Below are 22,502 nucleotides of genomic sequence, written 5' to 3'. Positions count from 1 at the left end.
GTCATCACTGCAAGGTGAAAAAGATCTTTAGTCAATGGGCATTCGTGCAGCAAATGTCATGGGTGGGGGTGGGGGAGTGAAATGGGCCTGTAAAGAAAGAACACCCGCAATTAAAGTCCTTTAATGTTTAAAATACAATGTCATCAGCTGAAATGATTACTTTGTCAGTTTTGTTTGACATCCAAAACAAAGCTATTAAATAAACACTGTTTACAAGCCTGCACAAGGAATGCACAATATTAAAAAATACATTTATGTACCTTTTTTAGGTACATACGTTTTTAGGCAATGTGTAGATGTATCTGCCGTGCCTAAATGATATCCGCTACTATGTGAAGTAAACACCAGATTACAGATTGAAGATACTCTTTAACTAAGTTTGTAACGCAGTGACTGAACACTTGTCTAGAAAGCACAGCCTTATCGGTGTAATTCATGCACTTAGATCAATATCCATGGCAGCTAGTGCATTATTTATTTATTTAAAAATCAACTACGTGCCTGCGCAGCAGGTTACGCAACATTTCTCTGTTCTGTAAAAGGTTTGCAGCTAATTGCTGGGCCAGTATTCTATCTATGCAAACTTTTAAACCACAAGAGGTTTACAAGTGCCTGGTATCAGGTTTGTGTGCCTGCCCTGCTATTAAATAGAGGATAATTTCCTACATTAGCCAGTAATAGAGCTGGGTTTGAAACAGTATATCTGGCCTGCAAAATACAAACAAATTCAAATTTATTCTTTTTTGTTTCAACATCACATTGAAACCTTGAGAATCACAGCGCTCATTTGGGATAGGAAAGCTGTCTTTTCCAACCAGAACAAGACAGCATCCTGTAGTGCAGCTGGCTATGCAGAAGGCTAATGATCCTTTTCCCTCTTGTTTTAAACACAAGTGCTACTCTGAAGCTGAACATGTTTTCCTTGTGAAAACCCTGGTATTGGCACAGGGCTGCGAAAAGTTCCAGTTTGTAACTCATAGTTCTCATACCAGAAAAGTAGTGAAAAATAGTATTTCAAAGCTAGGTAACTGCTCTAGATAGTGTGAAAACGCAAGATAATAAACACATGAGAGAAAATTTAATGTGCATATATAACCGAACCTCATTCATTAATAACCTCATTAACAAAAATAACATACTCTCAATTGCAAAATCCTGAATATAACTCTCTAACGTAAGATGTAAGCATTTTAAACACAGTAGCTATTCATACTGTATACATCTGTATGCTATATTGATATATACGTGCAGATAGAAAAAATACACTCACGTACATGCAAGCTCTAACACCACACAAAGACAGACAAACAGGCTTATGTTTATAAGCAAAGAGTAGGCACAAATGAGTATACGCAGATCATGACAATATGCTGCACCGGACAATATCCTGTGTTGTCACCGAAGCATACTCACCATTTGCAGAAGATCAGAAGAAACCATCTGCATGCAACACATTGCTGTTGCCAAAGCACAGACAATGGTGGAGATGATATTGAGAGCGCACACGCTGAACAGCAGGTCCTGTGGAAAGACATGCATCAGAGTATCATCTCTTATCTCAAGGACACAAAGCGCAGGAAATCTTTTTAGCAAATTGATAATGAACACTGCCAACTGTTATCAATTGATATGGTCTCAATTACCGTGTAGAATTCATTCAGCTTGTAATAATTTTTTTAGACCAGCCTGCAAAGGGAACAGTTACAGAAATAAACATCTTCCCTTCCCCACTTCTCACAATACATTTGGTATTAGAGGTTTTCTCAGAAATGCTGATACTTCAAGTTTGCCAGTTCCCTGAAAGATAAGACCAATTACTGCTTTCACAGTAGACTCCAAGCTACAGCTATCACAAGAAAGATACTATGAAACAGACTTCTGATGAAAACAAAATACATACAGAAATTTCATTGCTTTCAGTAAATGAAATCTACAACTTCAGGATGTGTGTTAACAAGTTCAATGGAAAATCTAGTATGAAATAGAGAATTTTATCCTGTATCAGATACTCCACGCACCTGAAACATTTTTAGATACGAGAGAAAAAGCAGTGACTACATCCAGGCATTTCACCTTGTGCTGATGAAAAGAGTGCATTACAAAAAAAACCCCACAAAAACCCCCACAAAATTCCACACATTTAAAATGGAACATAAAATATTTCTGTTTACTAAGTAGAATAAAATAAAATAAACATTTGAATTGACACTGAAACATTTTTATAGCTAAGGTATAATTAAAATAAAAAAGCATCTCTCTCTTCCACAATCACTGGATTTTAATTTAATTTCCCAACAGCCAGTGAAAAGGAACAATGATTTAGCACGCTGGTGACATTTAAAAACTACTACAATCCTTCTACAGCAACTGCATAGCTGTGTACTTGTGACAGCTATGTGTCTCAGGATTCTGAACAGCCAGTAAAAGTAGTTGAGAAAATGCATCACAGAGAACAGATGAAAAACAAAATAAAAATTGTTAATATACCATAAGTAAAACCACTCAACTGTGTAAAGGACATTCTGTAGTATCTAAGTCTAAAAGAGTATTTCAGTCACTGCCAGTGCATAAAATAACTTCTATGGTATAAAATCATGCCTTGCTTGCTTCGATTTTTCCAACAGTACTGAAAAAAATGATAGGAAGAGGCAAATTTACTCCTGCCACTGTAATTGCATGCTCCTCAAGTGACCTTTGTTTGAAGATAGAAATGCCAGCCATGGGAACCACGTAGACATTAAATGGGTCAACAAGTTCTAGTCATTAACAGCTTAGATACTGAGTGAGCCAGACTGGCTCTCGCTGGTCTGGTCAGGAGTTTTCTGTCGTCTTGGCCAGCGCCTCAGCCAGGGAAATAATGAATCAACAGCAGAACACTGGAGGGGCCAATTTTGAACTCATGTACAGAAGGTGATACAGAGGACTCATTCAAATACAAAGTCACTTAAGAGCATTCAAATGAAAGTAAACAGGTGAGTAAATCTCTAGAGATGCAATTAGTCAACAGTTGCACAAAAAGAGGTTGAAATCCTGTTCTGCTTTCCATATGTAAACCTAGGTAAAGACAACCAGGATGGAGATAAGATCGAGGGTAAAAATAAGACAATTTCCTAGCAGTAAGAAACTTTACAGGCATTTAGCAAATTCGTTGTAAATTAGGATCCAAAGTATCTTTAAGACCCTCATACAACCCATACCTCAGGATAGACTCAGCTGTGCCTCTATCACTCTGGACAGATGTTTCTTTGATCTGTTTCTAAAGATTCCACAGCTTTATCCCACTATACCGGTATTTACATTTACCATTGTGTCCTCCACATGCCCAACCCACAGTTGAAAACCACTGCTGTTTTCCTTCCATGGGTTTTGAGAACAGGCTATTACATGGTGTTTTTACACCTTTAAAATTATTATCATGCTTGAAGTAGTCTTTACTGCATGACACACTAACCCCATTTTCCCCAGTCCTCCATTGAGACCAATTTCCTTGGTCTCTGCTCATTTTCATTAATTTCACCTGGTTCACCACAAGTTGGTCCACATTTTCCCTCAAATGCAAAATCCTAAACTGGGCACAACGGAGGCCGTGCAAATGCTGACTATAGTGTAAGGATCACTTATTGTGTTTTACACACTGTACTCAGCCTTATACATCCTGCAGTGACAACTGAGGGTTTTTGCAACAGTACATCACTGATTTATCTTTTGTCCAACATAACCCCAGGTCCTTTCCTGCATAACTACTGCCCTCTTCATCCTGCTACTAGGAAAGGACAGAAGCAACATCATAAAGACAAAACTAGTTTTATTGAGAAAAGCCAAAACCCAAACCTCATTCTCAATTATACTTATCTCACAGCTATACAAAATAAGGAATAAACCAAACCCATTTCATCCTATATGGATAGAGACAAAGATTAAAAATTCCCTCATCCCATTCCTTCCTTCCACTCTCCAAAGCACAGAGTAAAATCAAGAAATGCATTTTCCATTTTTATTTTTTCCTTCGCTACCAGTGATTTTAGAAAACCTCCAGACAGGAAAGTAAAGCCAATTGCTTTGATTTTTATTCTTTGCTAACTACTGTGAAACAACAGACAAAGGAAGTTGACTCTGAACTGCAATAGTGTCCCAGACTGAGCACTCACAATGATCACAATTTCTTTGTTGCAGTTTGGTATTTTCCCCTTTCCATGGGTAGCTGAACTCAATTTGCTACTCAGCATTATATTTGTTACGTAAGGCAGGGATTACGGTCCAATGGCCCTCTTTTCACAGAATCCTTTTCCAGCCTAAGCATACAACAGCTAGAGTACTGTCCCCACTGCAGTCTTGTTGAAGGTGAAGATACAATCAAATGCAGTGATGCAGAATGTTTATGTATTCCATAAAGATCAATAAAGAACGGGCATCTATCAGCCAACAATGTAACAAGACAGCAGAGCTCAACAAATTTGAAAAAGATGTTAAGTTTAATTTTTTAACAGTGAAGGTTATAACTGAGCAACAATTGTGGAATCCTCACCATCACTAGGTATTTTGTAAAGCAAGACTACTACTTTTTTTCCTCCCTCCTAAAATCTGTTTCAACTCAAACAGAAATCAACCCACAAACTGACAACCCTTCTCCTCTGCCCCCTCCCCTGTGAAACAAACAGGAACCAGCCTCAGGCAATTTACCAATTACTTTAACGAGTAATTAGGTAATTCATAGGACACTCATTTATTCAACTACAGATAGCAAGTGTGCAGGAACAGGCCTTCCAGATGTAAAATCCTCCATGGCCAAACACGCTATGAGAAAGACAGTGTAGGTGCTTATGCAGATTCCAGCTGGAACATGACAACAAGCAAGATGTCCTTTAGGAAATGCCTGTGAAAATGCAATAACGACAACAGGGACAATCTTAGCCCTGCACAGCACCTGGCCACAGACAGCCACATTTGCAGGGGTATAAAGGATTAGGAAATCTGTATTAAATACAAAAGCAAGGAGCTTTAGTGACAGATTTTTGGTTGATACTTATGAGAACTCTGGTACTCTGAAAACACAACACATCAATCCGTAATGGTGTGAAATACGAGTCTTTGCTCTTCACAAATGGCTGAACCAATTTTCTCTTACATGGTATTTTTCTGGGTATTTTCATCTTTTTAAGACAAACATTTGACTCTTCAGCATGTTCATATGATAATTATTGTTCTGATAGGTATAACATACTATGTAGAACTACTCTTCTGCAAGTTACATGTACAATTTTCTTGCTAGACCTTAACTCCCTGATCGCAGAGGACACAAATTTCTTTAAGAGTGGAAGCAGCTGTCGGAGCTGCCTGGAAGCAAGCCTAGATCCCTTCAGCTATATACCCACAGGAGTCAGCATTGTCAGCTGCTTCTCTGTGGCCAGTTATTTCCCCAAGTAGGACCCTCAGCAAATCTAAAAAGTGGAATTTGAATTTAATACTGATTTCTGCAAAAAACCAAGATTTCATGGTTGCAATGTTCCATTTTTATTACAGCTTAATAATTAATTGTGTCATTACCTACTTAGCTGTTTATCCTGTTTTCCCTCCCTAGTAAGATACCTTTAACTTATACTGTGGTCCCACAGAGGATAGTTGCGCATTCTCAAATCTTCATGCTATCATCCATACATCTTCCTTAAAGAGAGAACATCCATTTCGTTGTGTTCTTTTACTGAGTTAAGCTGTTTTCAGTATTCTCTTTTGATACTGTTTCTGTGCTACCACACCTCAAAGTTCTGCCTTTATTAGCACAATTAAAGTAATATTTTGCAATAAAAGTTTTAAACCCACAATTTTTCCAAAATAAGTTATCGCAAAGCAGAAAGTATACTAAAACTAAACCTTTCCTTTATATCTACTGGGAGTTTACCTATTCTTCACATGAGATTGCCTTCTCATAAAAATCTTCCCATACCTCCGATGCCTTCTCCTCCATGACAGAAACAGCCAGCTTTATGATCCCGTAAATTCTTGGAATAAGCACACTCTTACATCCCTGAGAATTCAAAACTGACTCAGAAGGAAACAATGCCTGTAACACAGAATTTGTGGTCTTGTAAAACATCTCAGCTCGAGATCTTCAGTATAAAAGCAGAGTGCAAGAACAAATGAATGTAGTTCTTCAGCCATACAAAGACTCTGGAGCACCAACCTCTTAACTCACCTGATGTCAAAAGTTATATTAGATGAATTGCATGAAAATATGGCTGTGCATGGAATAGAAGATGTGGACGTTGGTATTAAGCCCTCTGTGGAACAGTCATTCCATTCCGTGCCAATGTTTCTCAGAGAGACAGCATTATAAACACCACTGTTTTCAGGTATACTGAGCCCCAAGAATGCACACTGGCAGCAAATTCAAGGAGCTACTAAATTCCAGAAAGCAACTTCTATGAAGCTGATGTTGCCAAACCAAAATTTTAAGTGGTGTCTGGTACAGCCCTCTTCTCACACAAATCAACAAACAGAGGCAGAGACTGCCAAGAAAAGGAGGTGTGTTGCGCAGGTTAAATGGCACGTGTGTTGACTGGCTTTTCATCTATGTTAGTAGGATTCTTACAAAACATGCTGTAAACAGAGAATAGGCTGATCCTTTAACTGTGGAAGAGTCATTGAGATATTTGGAGGTATGAAGGATCTAAATGAAAGAAGAAATGTAACAAAAAATAATTTGGATGAAATAGCACAAAGTGCTATCTCAAATAGAAGGCAGAAGTTGTACCATTTCTGAGATTAAACATGGTTTAGCTACAGAATTCCATTAAATGTTAGTGATAGAACTCTGGACATCAACAGAGGCAAAAATCACTGTATGAGCTTTATAACCTTAAAAAGGGGGCTAAATGAACCCATTTATGTCCTGCTGAGGGGTTGCACACTAATCTGGCAGATGCTTTCAAATATTTATCAACTACCTTTCAAAAGCTAGTTTCATGTGTGTGCACGCTCTTCCTTTGCTGTGCTTTTTTCAGCATAATAACTGTAAACTATCTGGTGAAAACCAAATATTAACTAAAAATACCATACTGTGAGTATAGAATAGACCATTTCAGTTTCATCTTACATAACAAAAAGAAGGAAATCTTTCAAACCTTAGCTCAAAATGAAATTGAACACTTCCCCAGTCTGAATGTAGTAAGGTCTACATTAGAGCTAGTAGAAATGTTTCAGCAAAAAATGCCATTTTGACACTACACATGTATTTAATTTCATTTTTATTTTGGCAAAAAAAAGTGGAGCTCTCAGATCTAATATGCAGCAACATATCACAAAACTGTTTATGTTAGGAGCAGCTGAACAGAAACATAAGAGAGATTCCTCATTTCCTCCCTCTTGTTTACATGCATTAATTCTAATTAAGCTGAAATGCCTCCCCTTTGGGTTTACGTCTACTTGTTAGGCTGGAAGACAGCCTCATGGGATGTGTTGTTAGCAGTTTGTAGAAAATCTGAATTTTCTAAGCTGGTTGTGAGAAAGGGTTTAACATGCTCCAGATTTAACCAACATCAGTACTGTTTTCCTGATGCCACAACTACATAAACTCCACACCCACCTAAACAGCTTAGCTACAGAAAAGACACTGCTGCCCACAAACACCAAAATCGTTTGGAATTTATGTTTCCCAGTGCTTTCAGATACACAAGCGAGCACTGCTGGCTACACAAACAGAATACATTTACCTAAAAGCATCTAACTGTTTCTTTTGACTCTTGCATGTTTCCAGAATTACAGAAACAAGACGTGGCAGAGGTCCCATACTGAGCAGCCCGCCTCATTTGCAGTTTCTGAATATTGTTCTTTTGTGGATGCCACACAGGTGAGATATCTGCAACTGACACTAAAATTAGGCCACTATTTAGGAAGGTAGAAAGACTCTGAGAACAGGTTGTGTAAACTGCAATTCAAAAATGCTGAAGTTCTGCCTGGAAGCCCTGAACATCTAACTACAGACAGAAATCACTGTTTGCGTTGCTGTGTTCTATCAAGCACTGCCAGTGGTTAGCCACATCCAATCATGCAGTAACAGTCTCTCTCCAGCAAAATGACAGCTTAGTATTTTGCAGCTCCATTCTTTAAAAACTCTTAACCATGGCCCTGTAAAGGGATCCCCAATGCTTTTTACAGACATCCTACACACCATTTGATCATTCAAAACATGTTTACTTCTCTTTGATGGAATTGCTTTTAGATTTTAGCTGTGAACACAAGCTGCCCAAGCTATAATCTTTGCAAATAAGTGTAATTTACAGACTACTTCGCTGACTACATGATTGTGAGAGTTATTAATAGCATTATCTGAATGCTGTATTTCAGCATCTCTATTCTACATTTTAGTTTCTACCAACCGTAGTTGTAGCAGCTCCTGGCTGTGCTAGGGAAGGAGCAGCAAGGAGCAGCCTCCCTCTGACCAGCCTTCCTCCAGAAAGGAGCTGGTTTGACAAAGCATAGGAAGACTGTTGAAATAAAGCTCCTCTCACACAGAAAACATACAGATATCTTGTCATTTCATAGACTTCGACATCCAAAATTCGTTGTGAAAAGAGGTTACCTGGCACCCTCTTCAAAACCCCAGCTATATTCCCAAATGGCCAAGGATCCTCACCACTTTAACGCCAGCGAGCTCAGACAATATGAAAAATAGCTATGAGCCCTCAGTGCCTTAGGTTGCCGAGCCTTCTCCTTCCCTGTAACCACCTTTAGGCGTACTCAACCCTTGAAACTCTGTTCCCACATCGCTACCCTCTTTCCCATATCCCTCTCCATCACCAGTTTGCAAGTGACTGCTGGGGTAAGTAAACAGCAGGGATTTTTTGTGATTGGTGGAGTGACTGAAGGCAAGGGGAGAGACACTAGCAAAAGTGACTGTCTCTCACATTTTATCAAAATGATTACCAGCAGGTAATGTTAAAGATAAGTTACCTAAAATGAAATAAAAGCAAATCACACTCAGCACTGCTACACATCATCCTTTTTCTTTTTTGTTGCAGAGTCTGAAGACAACACAAACATTTTCAAGTGCACCACTATTCTGAAAAGTAACTACATAAAAATGCTCAGATTCTTTAAATTTGAGACTATGCCCAAAAGCCTACAGGACACACTAAAATAGGAGCTGTGTTAAAAACACAAGGAGCACTTAAAAAAAATCTGAATGTTTAATTGAAATATTTTTTTTATATTTTGTATTCCAAAAATTAAAAGATATAATTCAGTGAGAACATCATATGAAAAAAAACCAACCCATGCAGTAACATACTGAAAAAGAAATTTGCCCTAAAACCTAATTTTCTTTGTTTTCCATCAAGCTTCTGGGTGATAAGGCAGTCAGATGGTATTAAATTGGAATAAGGAAAAAATTGGTGATTGATTTATCACTTCGATAACTCAACCTTAGAAACAATCATTTAACAAAGCAATTTAGAACAGCTTTTAGCACATGCAATTACCCGACAGAAGCAAAGAAAATCTCTGGAATGAGATAGAATCTAAAATGAAAAATGACAATGGCATGAGTCCCCTGTTAGTGGTGGGAGAGGTAGCAGAACTGGGTCCTTTATAACCAAAGAACACTCACTGCAAGTGTATCCACCCTTCTGAAATTTTGCCCTTCAAAATGTAATTTGTACCTCCTATCACAGCAAATACAAAGCAAAACTGGAATACTAGCAGTTTGCTCTAATGGCGAGCCATATCCATAGAGTTCCTTCATCTTAGACGACAAAGTCATACCTGAATTTCTCCCTGCTATCAGTTGCCTTCCAGAACCAGCTGTAGAAAAGCAGTATTATTCAACCACAGCTGGAACCCAGCTGTAACACATAATAATGCATGCACTCAACATCAACAGCAAAAACTCAGTGTAATTTTAGGCCTGGAAGGGGAGCATTACGTGACTGACAGCATCTTGCATAAGAAACCAGTATGCAAATGAAGCCAAGTTACAACCACCATATCAAAGGACTTTAGCATGAGCCCAATAAAGCAATATGCTCCTGGATAATTGTTATTTGGGAAAAAACACCGATAGTCTTTCTTAATCCGTCTCCTTTTACCAAACTATTGCAGAAGCTCCCTAATTCCTTTAACATACCCACTAAACACAGAATAAAAATCAAGTAAACCAAAATGAAACAAGAATATCTGGACGTCTTCACAACTCAAATACAGACTTTGGTAAATACTTAATCACTGCCTTGGCGCTTCATATCACAGCAATGCACTGTCCTGTCAATTAAGTTACAGGCATGAACATCAAACCATGGAATTTAACATTCAATACAGATATATACCACACAAATGAAGCACTATTACCACAAAACATTCATTCTTTCTGTCAAATATTATGTAGAAAATTATACAGCTGTGCTGCTTACACAGAATTGAGAAACTGTATTTAAACCTGTCTTCCTCTAGAAGGAAACAAAGTACAGATCAATGATTCTTGACCCCACTTACTTCTCTGTCTCCACATTTATTACAACATTTAAAATTTTTACTATTTTTTGTGAAATGTGTTACTTATATTTGCACTACCCCCCCCAGCCCCGCAAAAAAAAAAAAAAAAGTTACATAGCATAAACCCAGTACTTTAGACTTCTAACCTGTGCAACAACATTGGACTGGAACTCTTTATAACACACATTGTGCTGGCTCAATAGATTGTTTTCCTGTGGAAATAAAAGGTTCATAGTCTTTGAAGCTTTTAAGTCCTTTGCACTTTTGAGATCTTAGTCAATATACAATAAAAATAGTAAAATAAGGTTGCTGGTGTGTAAAAAAGAAAACCACTGTAATCAGCAGCCTTGAACACATGGATCTGAACATTGATCAAGGGCTAAAACCAGCTTCACTTCTGCAATTCTGTGAAGATGATTTCTTTTCTCCTTGATTGACTTCAGTTATAGTGCTTCATTTCTTATATTACTGTAACCTGAAAAGAGATAATGAGCAGTAAAGCTTTTTCACCCATGTAATTAGTGCCTGTGTACCTCTTTTGTTCGTGAATCCAAGGACAACAGCCCTTTTAACTCAAATTATAACTTCAGTTGTTTTAACTGGATATGTCTGAAAAACACTACAAAAAATAGCTGCTCTAATACTAAGAAGACTGTCTGTGCTTACAAAAAATCAATTCTAAACCATACAGGTCTCAAATGCACATTGAGCTGTAAATGGAGATGTAGCTAACGCTTCGTAAAATGCATTTAAGGTATTAAAGTACAATATAGTACACTTTCACACAGGTCTAGAATCTACTATATTTTTAGGGAAGCGGTGCACAAATGCTACTTAAGAAAAATAAAAACTCAAAAAAGTCTCTGCTTGGATACAAGTTTGCACATCTCAGCTCCGGTGTCTACATTAAATTTAGTACTGGAGAGGTGTGCGTTAGAGGCTCTTGAAAGACTAAGATTCTATACAATAACTGGATAGGTATGTAATAATAAGATTCTAGTCATTCAATGAGGCAGCTCTGCAGCCACGAGACAAGTTCACAACCATATTCACTCATTGCCTAAGCTAGAAACAAAAACATTCATGAGGAAGGAAAAGTATGAGCAGATGACGTTTGTTATACCACTGTTACTCAGAACTTTTGAAATACTTGTAGCTCAACTATTCTGACGATAAAGTCCACACTGAACCACTCTGGTTTTGATGGTATCTAGTATGGTAAATACATCTCAACATAAAGAATATTTTCAGTTACCTTTTAAGGAATGTGAAAAAACTCCAGCATTTAAAAACCTCATAGGAAGTTACTTATTCTACACTGAGATTTATCCAATCTTAAGCAGATTATAAAGTGTTTTAGGAAAGACATTCAGCAAAATTAAATATTTTGCATTTGGTCATACAGTGAATCTGAGAAAAATCTGTTCTTATAACTCTAAAGAACATGTTAGCAGTCATCCTCTGTTTTGCAAGCGAAAGCATGGTCTTCTGAATAGAAAAAAAAATATGCGTAGGTTTGGTCATCAGGAAACTCAGTAATAATAAATGTGGATTCAAAGGAGAGGAAAGGAAAGATTCACACAGAAGACTGAAAGAACCCTGACTTACATAAATCTCTAATAACGATGCCTAGCTTACAAACTAATGAATGGAATCAGTAACCTGAAAAAGACATTTACTCTTTATATTGTGCTTCAATTTTTGCAGCTCCAAACCAAATATTTATACTGAAAATAGATGGAGGAATCAGCTTTTCCCCTAGTCCGTATAGTCACAAAACCATTCTGCACAAGGACCTTACTTAAAGTGGGAAGCAATTATTTAAATAGCAAATTCATAAATCAGCATATACAACTGCAGGAATTTTGGGCTCTGTAAACTATTAAAGTAATTAAAAAACCCATACTCGATCATTACTAAACAAAAGCAGCATAAAATTCTCCTCTTACGTGCAAATATCAGACAGTGAGAATACATTACAATATAATTCACTCTTCTAAATACCTAAGTTCATCCCATCAAAACACAAGCATAAGCAGATAAGCTTTGTTGCACGCATGGTTTTAATAAGTTCAGAATACTCTGAGTTTAGAAAAGAGGAATAATTTTCACAGATGAAAACTGTCAAGAAAATTCAGTCCTTGTGCTTTAATTAACATTATAAGAAAAAAACTCAGTTCCTTAACATCTCGCCTACAAACCAACACATTCAGTGCAGACTACAATGTCAGCATTCTACACTCAGAGGTAACTGTTTAAAAAGGCATCTCACTCGTACTGGTCTCATCTTGGAAAAGACTTCAGATGTCGCCTGAAGGATAATCAGCAACGTAAACCAGAGACGATAGGATTTTATAAATAGGTCTCTGTGTGTTTGTGTGTACGTATAAAAAAGATATACCCTCCTGCATTTTTTTTTGGTTTTACCTGAATAAAAGCCAGCTTGCACAGCACTATCAGGTGACTGACAGACAGTCAAAGTAATACACTATGGAAAACACCATGGCTAAATTGCCCGGCTGTTTTATGTAATACACAGCTTTTAAATCTCCATCAATCTGTGAGCCTCTAAGAACTTTTCTAGTGGAGCTTCAGCTCTTTAGTTAATTCAAGCTTATTCATAAGGGGTTTTTGCTCCTATCCTGTTTCACAGTTCCCTTAGCAGTCTACAAATCCTGGCATTTTTGGCCATCAACTTCTACTTTACAGAGAATTATCCCTCTCTTGCTTGGACAGAAGATAAGAGCAAAATGAGCTCAACTGAAGTCTTTCTTAGCAAAAAAAAAAAGACTCAATTGCTTCCAGGCACAAGATAAGGTAATGTTATGAAGTGTTACTTGCACAAGATCTATTGGTGCTGACAAATAATTTATCTCAAGTGACTGTTTTCCAGATATTTAAATAATGAGCCTTTTATGTTTTACCCAAGAGATTTCATATGTTTGACCTTTTAAGATTTTAAAATGCCAAGTTCTGTAAGATTCCATTAGTTGTAAGGTAAGACAATCTCTGTATTGATAAAATAAAACATTTTGCCATAACTTCATGCTTCAGCTCATATTTTTCTTTTAGGGATTTTACTTTAAGTAAAAAAGTTACATTTTTACTGTAAGACTGATATTATCTTTTCCTCTTCAATTAAGTTATTAAGACAAAAGTAAGTCTGTGTAAGATTTAAGTGGAAGAGAACAAATGGTTTCTAATATTTCATCCCATAAAAATCATTTTTCAAAAATCATGAAGTATTAAAAGTAATGTCCTGAGGCAAATTTTCTCTTATAACAGCATCCCCTCCTACATTTTTAAAACCATCATATATCTTTGTCCTGGTGATGAAGGACACAGAGAAGGCAGAATTACTGAACAACTTCTTTGCTTCAGTCTCTACCGCTGCCAAGGCCAGCCCTCAGGAATCCCAGCCCCTGGAGGCAAGAGGGGAAGTCTGGAGAAAGAAAGACTCTCCCCTTGGTCAAGGAGGATCACGCTGGAGATCACTCCAGCAAACCTGACACCCACAGATCCATGGGCCCCAATGGGATGCACCCCGAGTGCTGAGGGAGCTGGCAGATGTTATTGCCAAGCCACTCTCCAACATCTTTGAAAGGCCATGGAGAATGGCAGAGGACTGGGGGAAAGGTCACTCCAGTCTTCAAAAAGGGCAAGAAGGAGGACCCGGGAAACTACAGGCCAGTCGGCCTCACCTCCATCCCTGGAAAGGTGGTGGAACAGCTCATCCCAGAGGTCACCTCAAAGCATGTGGAGGAAAAGGAGGTTATCAGGGGTAGTCAACATGGATTCACCAAGGGGAGCTCATGCCTGACCAGCCTGATAGCCTCCTTTGATGGAATGGCTAGCTGGGTTGATGAGGGGAGAGCGGTGACTGTTGTCTACGTTGACCTCAGCAAGGCTTTTGGCACTGTCTCCCACAACACGCTCACAGGTAAGCTCGGCAGCGTGGGTTAGAGGAGCGGGCAGTGAGGTGGGCTGAGAACTGGCTGAACGGCAGAGCTCGGGGGGCTGTGACCAGCGGCGCAGGGTCACGCTGGAGGCCTGTGGCCAGCGGTGTCCCCAGGGGTCAGTGCTGGGCCCGGCCTTGTTCAACTCCTTCACCAGTGACCTGGGTGGAGGGGCAGAGCGCGCCCTCAGCACCTTTGCTGGTGACACCAAACGGGGAGGAGCAGCTGCCCCCCCAGAGGCTGCGCTGCCCTTCAGCGAGACCTGGGCAGGCTGGAGAGCTGGCGGAGAGGGACACGGGGAAGTGCCACCAAGGCCAGCGTAGGGTCCTGCCCAGGGAGGGACGGCCCCACGCAGCAGCACAGGCTGGGGCTGCCCTGCTGGGGGGCAGCTCTGCGGGGAAGGGACTGGGCTGCTGGGGGACAGCAGGGTGCCCACGAGCCAGCAGCGTGCCCCGGTGGCCAAGGGGCCAGCGGTGCCCTGGGGTGCACGAGGAGGAGCGTGGCCGGCAGGTGGGGGGAGGTGACCCTCCCCTCTGCCCTGGTGAGGCCGCAGCTGGAGCCGTGCCCAGTGCTGGGCTCCCCGGTTCCAGACAAGGAACTATGGGAGAGGGTCCAGTGAGGGGCTACAGAGATGATGAGGGGACTGAAGCGTCTCCCTGATGACAAAAGGCTGGGAGAGCCGGGGCTGCCCGGCCTGGCAAGGAGAAGGCTGAGAGGGATCTTCTCCACGCACACAAACACCTGACTGGGGTGTCAGGGGGACGGGGCCAGGCTCTTGGCTGTGGTGCCCAGCGACAGGGCAGGGGGCAGCGGGCACAAACTGGGACACAGGCAGCTCCAGCTGGGTGTGAGGAAGAACTTCCTTCCCTGGAGGGTGGCAGAGCCCTGGCACAGGCTGCCAGAGGGGCTGTGGAGTCTCCTTCCCTGGAGACATCCCAAACCCACCCGGACGTGACTGTGCAGCCTGCTGGAGGGGACCCTGCTGTGGCAGGGGTTGGGCTGGGTGGTCTCTGAGGTCCCTTCCAGCCCTGACTGTCCTGTCATTCTGTGATTTTTGATTATAAACACAAAATCTCCTTAAACTAGAGTTCATCTGAACCCATTATCATTCACATTCATGAAACTGGACCTAACAGTCAATTGGCAGGAGTGAACAGCGAGTTACACACAGAACCGTAACATGTTTCTTTGTATGCATCTTGATTTACATTATTATTGATACTGCTTGTATGGGATATGAAGTTCAGCATATAAAGTGGCTAACACCAAGTCTAGTTCCACATCAGCTGAATTCAATCTAAGAGTGAACTTTGCTGTTGAAAGAGGTGACTCAGAAGGAACAGGCGAGCAGGTGCTCCTTTGGGCATCTTGGCTATAGCACTTCACTACCAAGCATGTGAAGACTTGGAATGTCAGTAATCCCAAAGGTGGATCTGTGTGTCAGAAGAAAGCTTAGATCTCAGTGCCAGATTGTTTTCACTAAAAGCCCAGTGCAGACACTGTGGGGTTTGGGGCCAGATCAGTTCACAGAACAGATTCATTCTGTGATGACATGACTGCTAAATCCAAACCAACAAACTCCATGGCAGGAAACAGCCAGATATAGAAAAGCAGATTAAGCTGATACTAGTGAAACCACACCTGAAGTGTGGCCATCATCTCATTTCTGTATATTTGATTCTTAATAAACCTTTGTAACTCTTTTTACTAATTTTGTAAATAGGTAAGTTTTGCTTTTACCTTCATTTGGCTTGAATTAAGTCAAGTAATTTCCTAACGTAGGATGGAGCTGTTCTAGAAGCATGGTTATCGTTAAAATCAGGATACTGAGACAGTGACATTCTTTAGCAACACAGAATATTGACACTGAGTACCCAGAGGAAACCAAGGAACCTTATGTTCAGGAGTTATTAACGCAGGAAACTGCGTAAAAAAAACACATCTGCTGGTGAAAAACAGTAACCAGAAAGTCTCTCCACTGTAAAACAGGGCAGATGGGTCAGACCTGGGTGCCTGCAGATCTTAATGGTAGTTTGTCACATCATGCAACTGTGCTATTTTTACTGGAGCTGTGCAGACAAGAATACAAGTATAATCTGTAACATAATATTCTGCTGAAATTTCACTATTTAAATAATCACAGGAATTAGCACTTATCACAGATCACACATTCAGCCAGCTTCTGCAATCAATACTCAATTTATGTATGTACATATATGTGACCATAAATATTGCAATGGTAATTTTCATGTCCCCATTAAAATGTCTGGGTGGTTCATTCAGGGTTTGAAAGGAAGAAACAGGCATTGATTTACAAAGGAGTATAAAGAGATGACAAAAACAAATTTTAAAAAAATTTAGAAATTTTTCAAAGCAACTATAAAAGGAAACACCGCTCAATATCAATGCAAGGCATGATCCCGACACAATTGAGCATACACAAGACCAGCAGCCACTGTTATTTTCCTTGTCCTGTTTGACAGACTGGGAACAAGATCAGTTGGTGATATGCGTGCAATTTTCCTGTTCACAATGCAAGTCACATAGCTGCTACCACCAAAAAAGCACAGATGACTTTAGAGGAAACATGAGATTATTACCGCACCCTCAGTGAAGAGGAGTGTGAAACCTACATAATGTTATACATAAAGGTGTATAATCTTAACTCTGGTACTCTACTTTCTCTCCCTCTGACTTCCCAAACAATGAATACAATTGAGCTTTTGGTACTAAAACATCTGTTCTCTTAAAATCACATTGTAGTTGTTAATTGCAATTAAAGAAGGAGAGTCTTAACACTGGCAGTTGTTTAACTAGTGAGCTGTAATCTGTTTTTCTTAGGGGCTTAGTAGGATGCCGTTCTTAAATTTACAGCCAGGAATCCAGAGCTCTCAAAGCCAAAAAGAAAGCAAAGGTAGAATTATAACTGAAAGTTTAAGAAGGTTTCTGAAAAAGTTATTTTCCTAACTACCTTCTCTTCATTGAAAAATTCTGAACATAATTAAAGCTGCACTCAAGCTATACTCATAGGAACTCCTGTGTTTAAATCTGCTAGTGCAAGCAGATATGTCATCAATTCCTTTTATAAAAGACTGAGTTACATTTTAAAAGAAATTTTATTTTGTGCTTCTATTCTGATTGCTGTATTGGTTAGAAACCTTACCCTGATTTCCAGCATATGTCACTTCTACTCACTTCATATGCTGACAATGTCCTCAAAGATAAACAGTTCTTTTCTCTCTCATTAAAGTTTACTCTACTGACATATTTGCAGCAAGCAACCATATGCTCCCTCAAATAGGATCAGCAAGTCAGCTTTTTCTGTACAACAGGTTCATGGTTTTGCATCTGTCATACTTTGAAGAATGTCTTTCTGAGAAGTTATTTTCTTGCATTACCTTCTCGTAACTGAATAGAGTTCTGCATTTAGCATTCTGAGTAGCAGTTAATTATGTTTTGACCAGCAACGTCAAGTTATGCTTCTTCTCCACATCGTAAATTCCCACTACCCAGTAGGTTTTTGCTCCCATAGTCTCTTTTATCATCTTCATTAAAATCTGAGGCAGAGTTTTACTTAATTTTGGGGCCATATCAAATTGTTTTAATTTCTACCTTATCCTTCTTACTTAGTAGTTGTTTTTTTCTTTTTTTTCTTTTTCTTAACAAAGCTGAAGAATATTTAGATATTTATTATATACTTTTTGCAGGATTTTTGCCTGTTCTGAACTTCAAAATATAGATTCAAATATCAGTTTTCATTTTCAGACCTCAGCCTTTAGACTATAGTCTAAATCTCCAAAATAATAGTCACATTGAATTTCACTACTATATTAACTTTATTAAAATATATACTTTGAAATTGAGAGCCACGGACACAGAGTTGATCTGTTGATCTGTAAATTAAACCTAAAATGAATCTGTATTTGTCTCTCAGGCTAGGGTTCTTTTCCCTGACCAATTCTTTCATGGATTCCTTAACACCATGTCCTGCTAGTTTGGTGACAATGAATGAAGCAATGATGTCGGCAATGTCACTAGGATATAACTCACTCATACAATATTCTTAATAATTGCTCTCAATATTTTATCTGGGTAGTTGTAATACAAAATGCTGCAGGATTTGAACTTACAGTATTGCAGAGCAGTCTATAAGCATACTTCCAGCAATACCCCGAAAGAACACTTACTAGTCTCTCCCCAAGTAACTTCCATCTGAAATACTAATACATTGTTTTAGCAGTCCCTCATGAAATACTCTATCATTCTGCTAATACTTTGTTTCTTTGCAGTCTACCATGACATTACTAAACAATGCCAAGCACCACCTTTGATTCTAGCTTTCTTGAACAGCAACATGAAAGACATGTCCTTATACCTTCCAGCATAACAAATTGTAACTCCTGTTTCTTAAATAACCTCTACCAAAATAGTTATCTATACAAATACAGATTGAGTGTGTAACATAAAACCATTTTCATGCCTAAAAGCAGTAATTCTGTTGAAGATATTTTCCTTTTTTGCATGTAAGAGTGTACGAACACAGAAAACACCAGGTACTCCTCCCTTCATCCCACATTTCTGTCTTGGTATGTACTCATTACTTAAAACTGCAACAAACTGTTAATTTTTCTCACAACGCACCTTTAGGGTCAGTCTCACAACATTGCACTCCTGCAGTGGGTTCAGTTTCAGCGTTTCTCCCAAGTTACTGCAGCCTGATGTTTGATGCTGCATTTCACAGCACACACAGACGCCATCACTGTCAAATTTAATCTGTGGAAGAAAAAAGAAAAGTCATAGAAAGTATAAATCAACAGAAATCCACTTCCCAAAGATTACGTTTACACTTATTGTGACAGTAATTACTACTAAATGCAAAAAGATAATCTCTGTGCAGAATCCCCTGAAGCAGAAGGTCTTCCACTGGCCAATATAAGATATAAACCCAGGTAAAATACAGAAAGACAATACCAAAGAAGAGTTACTTTCTATGCCTCGTTTTGAAAAAAAATTTGCCTTCCAGAGGCAGATGAAACCAGAGTAACTCTACTGAATAAATATCAAATCATAGTCAATGGGTAAAGACAAAGACAAAAAGATGGGGGGAAAAAGTCAGAAAATACATGAAGCTGTCATGAACACAGATGTAACTTACATATACATGGAAAAATAACAACAAAAGAAACTGTGACATATATTTGAGAAAAAAGAACACAGCATGAAGAAAAAGTGGAGAGAAAGGTACATGTCATCTCATATATATGTTTACTTTGGAAAAGGTTTGCTCTCTATTTTCCAGTGTTCAGATTGCCTGGAATACAATAAGCATTCAATGTTTTCACATTTTAAAAATCATTACGCATTCTATTCTTCAAAGACCTGCATTAAAGCACTCCTTGCTAAAGATTACTGAAACCTGATAATTCTCAAAAAGTAATCTATGAGTGACCCTACAATAGTCCTGTTCAGCTCAATGAGATATTTATTATACTTCCTCACTAAAAACAACCAACAAAAAAACCAACAGAAAAATCATAGCAATGTTTATATTTCTGCTTCCTTCCAACACAGACTTTTTTAAACCAAAATTTAACTCCATGCACTTTTTTACCTCACCTGTTAATGTGAGCTGTCATTGCTCTAAAATTTCTTGGTAGGGTATTTCTGTGCTTTTCCCATTCCCATTTCTGCAGGTTATTTAAAGGACTAATAATGGGATACAATACCTTACTTCTCCAGGTCACTAGTTGCAATTCAAGCTGTTAGTATTGAGAAAAGTAATTGGTATCACATGGGAGTTCCTTGAACTATGAGTTTAGAAATATCATATCTCAGGTTTCTATACCCCAATAACCAGTAATAAGAATGACACTCGTGAGAAACTTCCACAACTTTCCATGCAAAGAATAAAAGATTCAATGCACTATTCAGACATACTCAACCAGTCCTGTATTCCTCCAAAGACAGAACTACAGTGGCTGGGTGCTGAGATCTGAATTGCCATGTTACTCTTTCACATTTAAAAAATATAAATAAAATAAAAATTTAAATTTTCCAGACACAAATGCAGAAAAAAATTGCTCATGTAAATACGCATTTACTATTTTTAATTCAAATTCTCCCTAGGATGTGGCCAACTTCCTGAAGCAAGGCAGAGAGCAGTGTTCCTTGTAGAATTACCTCGCAGTGTTATATGTAGAATCATTTCAACAGAATGTTTTCTTACTGGTTAAGACCTTGAAGAATGTTTAAATTGTTCATACAATCTTATAGCTACATAAAAAATAACACATATTTGAATAGTGTCATCCCTATCAGGCTTACCTAGTACTATCTGCTTACATGCTGGTCATCAGAGCAGCAGTTGGACGAGCAGAGATATGAGTCCATTAAAAAAACATAATAAACTTTACCAGATGAATGAATGCTTGCCATATACAGTGATGAAGGCATGCTCAGAGAAGTATGATATCTCAGTGGGCTTCAATTGCTGAGACTCCAGATTGCCCTCTAGCCAGTACAATTTGTAAAAGGCTTTAAAAAAATAAATTTACATTTAAAAAATGTAAATCACACTATTTCCCATATATTCAAAGGCAGTACTGGAAATAATTTTCTATGGCAACCCACAGAGCCTTACCCTAAGCCATAGACACTGAAAGAAATAAAGAAAAAAAAAAAAAGTTTGAGCACATTTATAATAGTTGTGGTGGTTTTTTTCTAATTAGCATATAATTTAATTCAAATTATTGCTTTAACAATTTCAGACAGGTTCTTTTCAAATCTTGTAATCTTTCGATATTCTTTTTCAAAAAGTTAAAGATCTGAGCAAAACACAACTACAGGTTTCATGATCAGATAACCTCAGCTATTCAAAACAATCAAAAATATAAACCACTAAAAGCCACTGGGGAGGTCTTGCTCCTGAACCTCTCTGGAAACAGTGTCAATCATTAGACAAACGCTACAGAGAAAGTTCAAAACTTACACTTTGAATTGAGAGGTTGAGAGCTGTGTCAGGCTCAGCGGCCAGAGTGCTACAGCACAGCCACTGCACTAGCACCAGGCATGCAGCAAATCGATAGTGCCTGCAGCTGCTAGAAAGTTTCTATGAGGAAAATGGATTTCAGACAAAGCTATCTACTGCAAGATTCTCCATCTATGAGAGATTCTCAATTAATTCTGAAAGATGTGATGGAATCCTCCCTTTGCAGTGCCCAGTTAACATAACTCTCCCTTTAATTCAGTTCTTAAAAATAGTTGAGAATTGTTTACATGGAAGTTCCTGCAAAACACAGGGACACCTTAAAAACCTGGTGCATATCCAAAACCATCTAAGACTTGCAACCACACTGCAAAACAAAACGCTATTTTAATCTCAGGTATATGTTTCTGGAAAGCTTTTAACAATTTGCCCTGTTGCGTACCTTTTCCTTCAAATGTCTGTGCAATGACATCTTGGCTAACTTGTGTTTCTGCAACGGGCACAGTACAAAAGGCCGAGCATGTCGCTGCGTTCCTGCTTGCGATAATACAGCAGCTGAAAGCAGTCCGGAGCCCTCGTGCTCCAGAATGCTCATCCCTGCCCTACTCCTGTCTCACACTTGTGCAGACAGGATTAAGAATTCATACAGCTATCCCACCACCACCTAAACAGTGTCAAAATTAGATTTTCTCCTCATGTGTGGGAGTGGTTTATTTTCAGTCCAGGTCAGACCTCACTGTGTGGCTTCCTAAATACAGACAGTAGCACAAACAACAGAGCTACATCGGTCCAGGGAGGAGCTGGGATTATTCCTTCCAACTGCAAGGCTAGAGTTTGCCAGCCTGAGACACAATTGCATCAGCAGTGCCTCTAAAGCCATGTTCTTCCTCTTCTCTCTGCCGTGTTTAAATTTCTTTTTGATTGGCAGAGCTCAGGAATAAAGCATCATCCACTTCATCCCCTGTACATACTCCCCACTATCCCGCACATATTTGCATCCCACTTTGTGATTCTTACTCATGCTAGTAAGCATAGTCAGCAGTCACAGTATAGTTTGTGTACTTTCATAGCTATGACCA

The 22,502-nt window shown here is 39.0% G+C and overlaps 1 protein-coding gene across 5 annotated transcripts in view; it reads right to left on the bottom strand.

Moving 5' to 3' along the window:
- Window positions 1-22,502, bottom strand: part of ENTREP2 (endosomal transmembrane epsin interactor 2) — a 145,872-nt gene that overhangs the window by 27,254 nt on the left and 96,116 nt on the right. For all 5 annotated transcript variants that reach the window (XM_055716591.1, XM_055716596.1, XM_055716594.1 and 2 more), the window contains 2 exons: window positions 19,080-19,211; window positions 1,414-1,521 (listed from right to left, as the gene is read on the bottom strand). In XM_055716591.1, coding sequence (XP_055572566.1) covers window positions 1,414-1,521; window positions 19,080-19,211 — 240 coding nt within the window. The remainder of the gene's footprint in view (window positions 1-1,413; window positions 1,522-19,079; window positions 19,212-22,502) is intronic.

The sequence above is a fragment of the Falco cherrug genome, chromosome 7 (assembly GCF_023634085.1).
Source record: "Falco cherrug isolate bFalChe1 chromosome 7, bFalChe1.pri, whole genome shotgun sequence".
In the NCBI taxonomy this organism is placed as follows: domain Eukaryota; kingdom Metazoa; phylum Chordata; class Aves; order Falconiformes; family Falconidae; genus Falco; species Falco cherrug.
The sequence above is the reverse complement of the archived record's forward strand: the minus strand, read 5'-3'. Positions and strand labels throughout refer to the sequence as shown.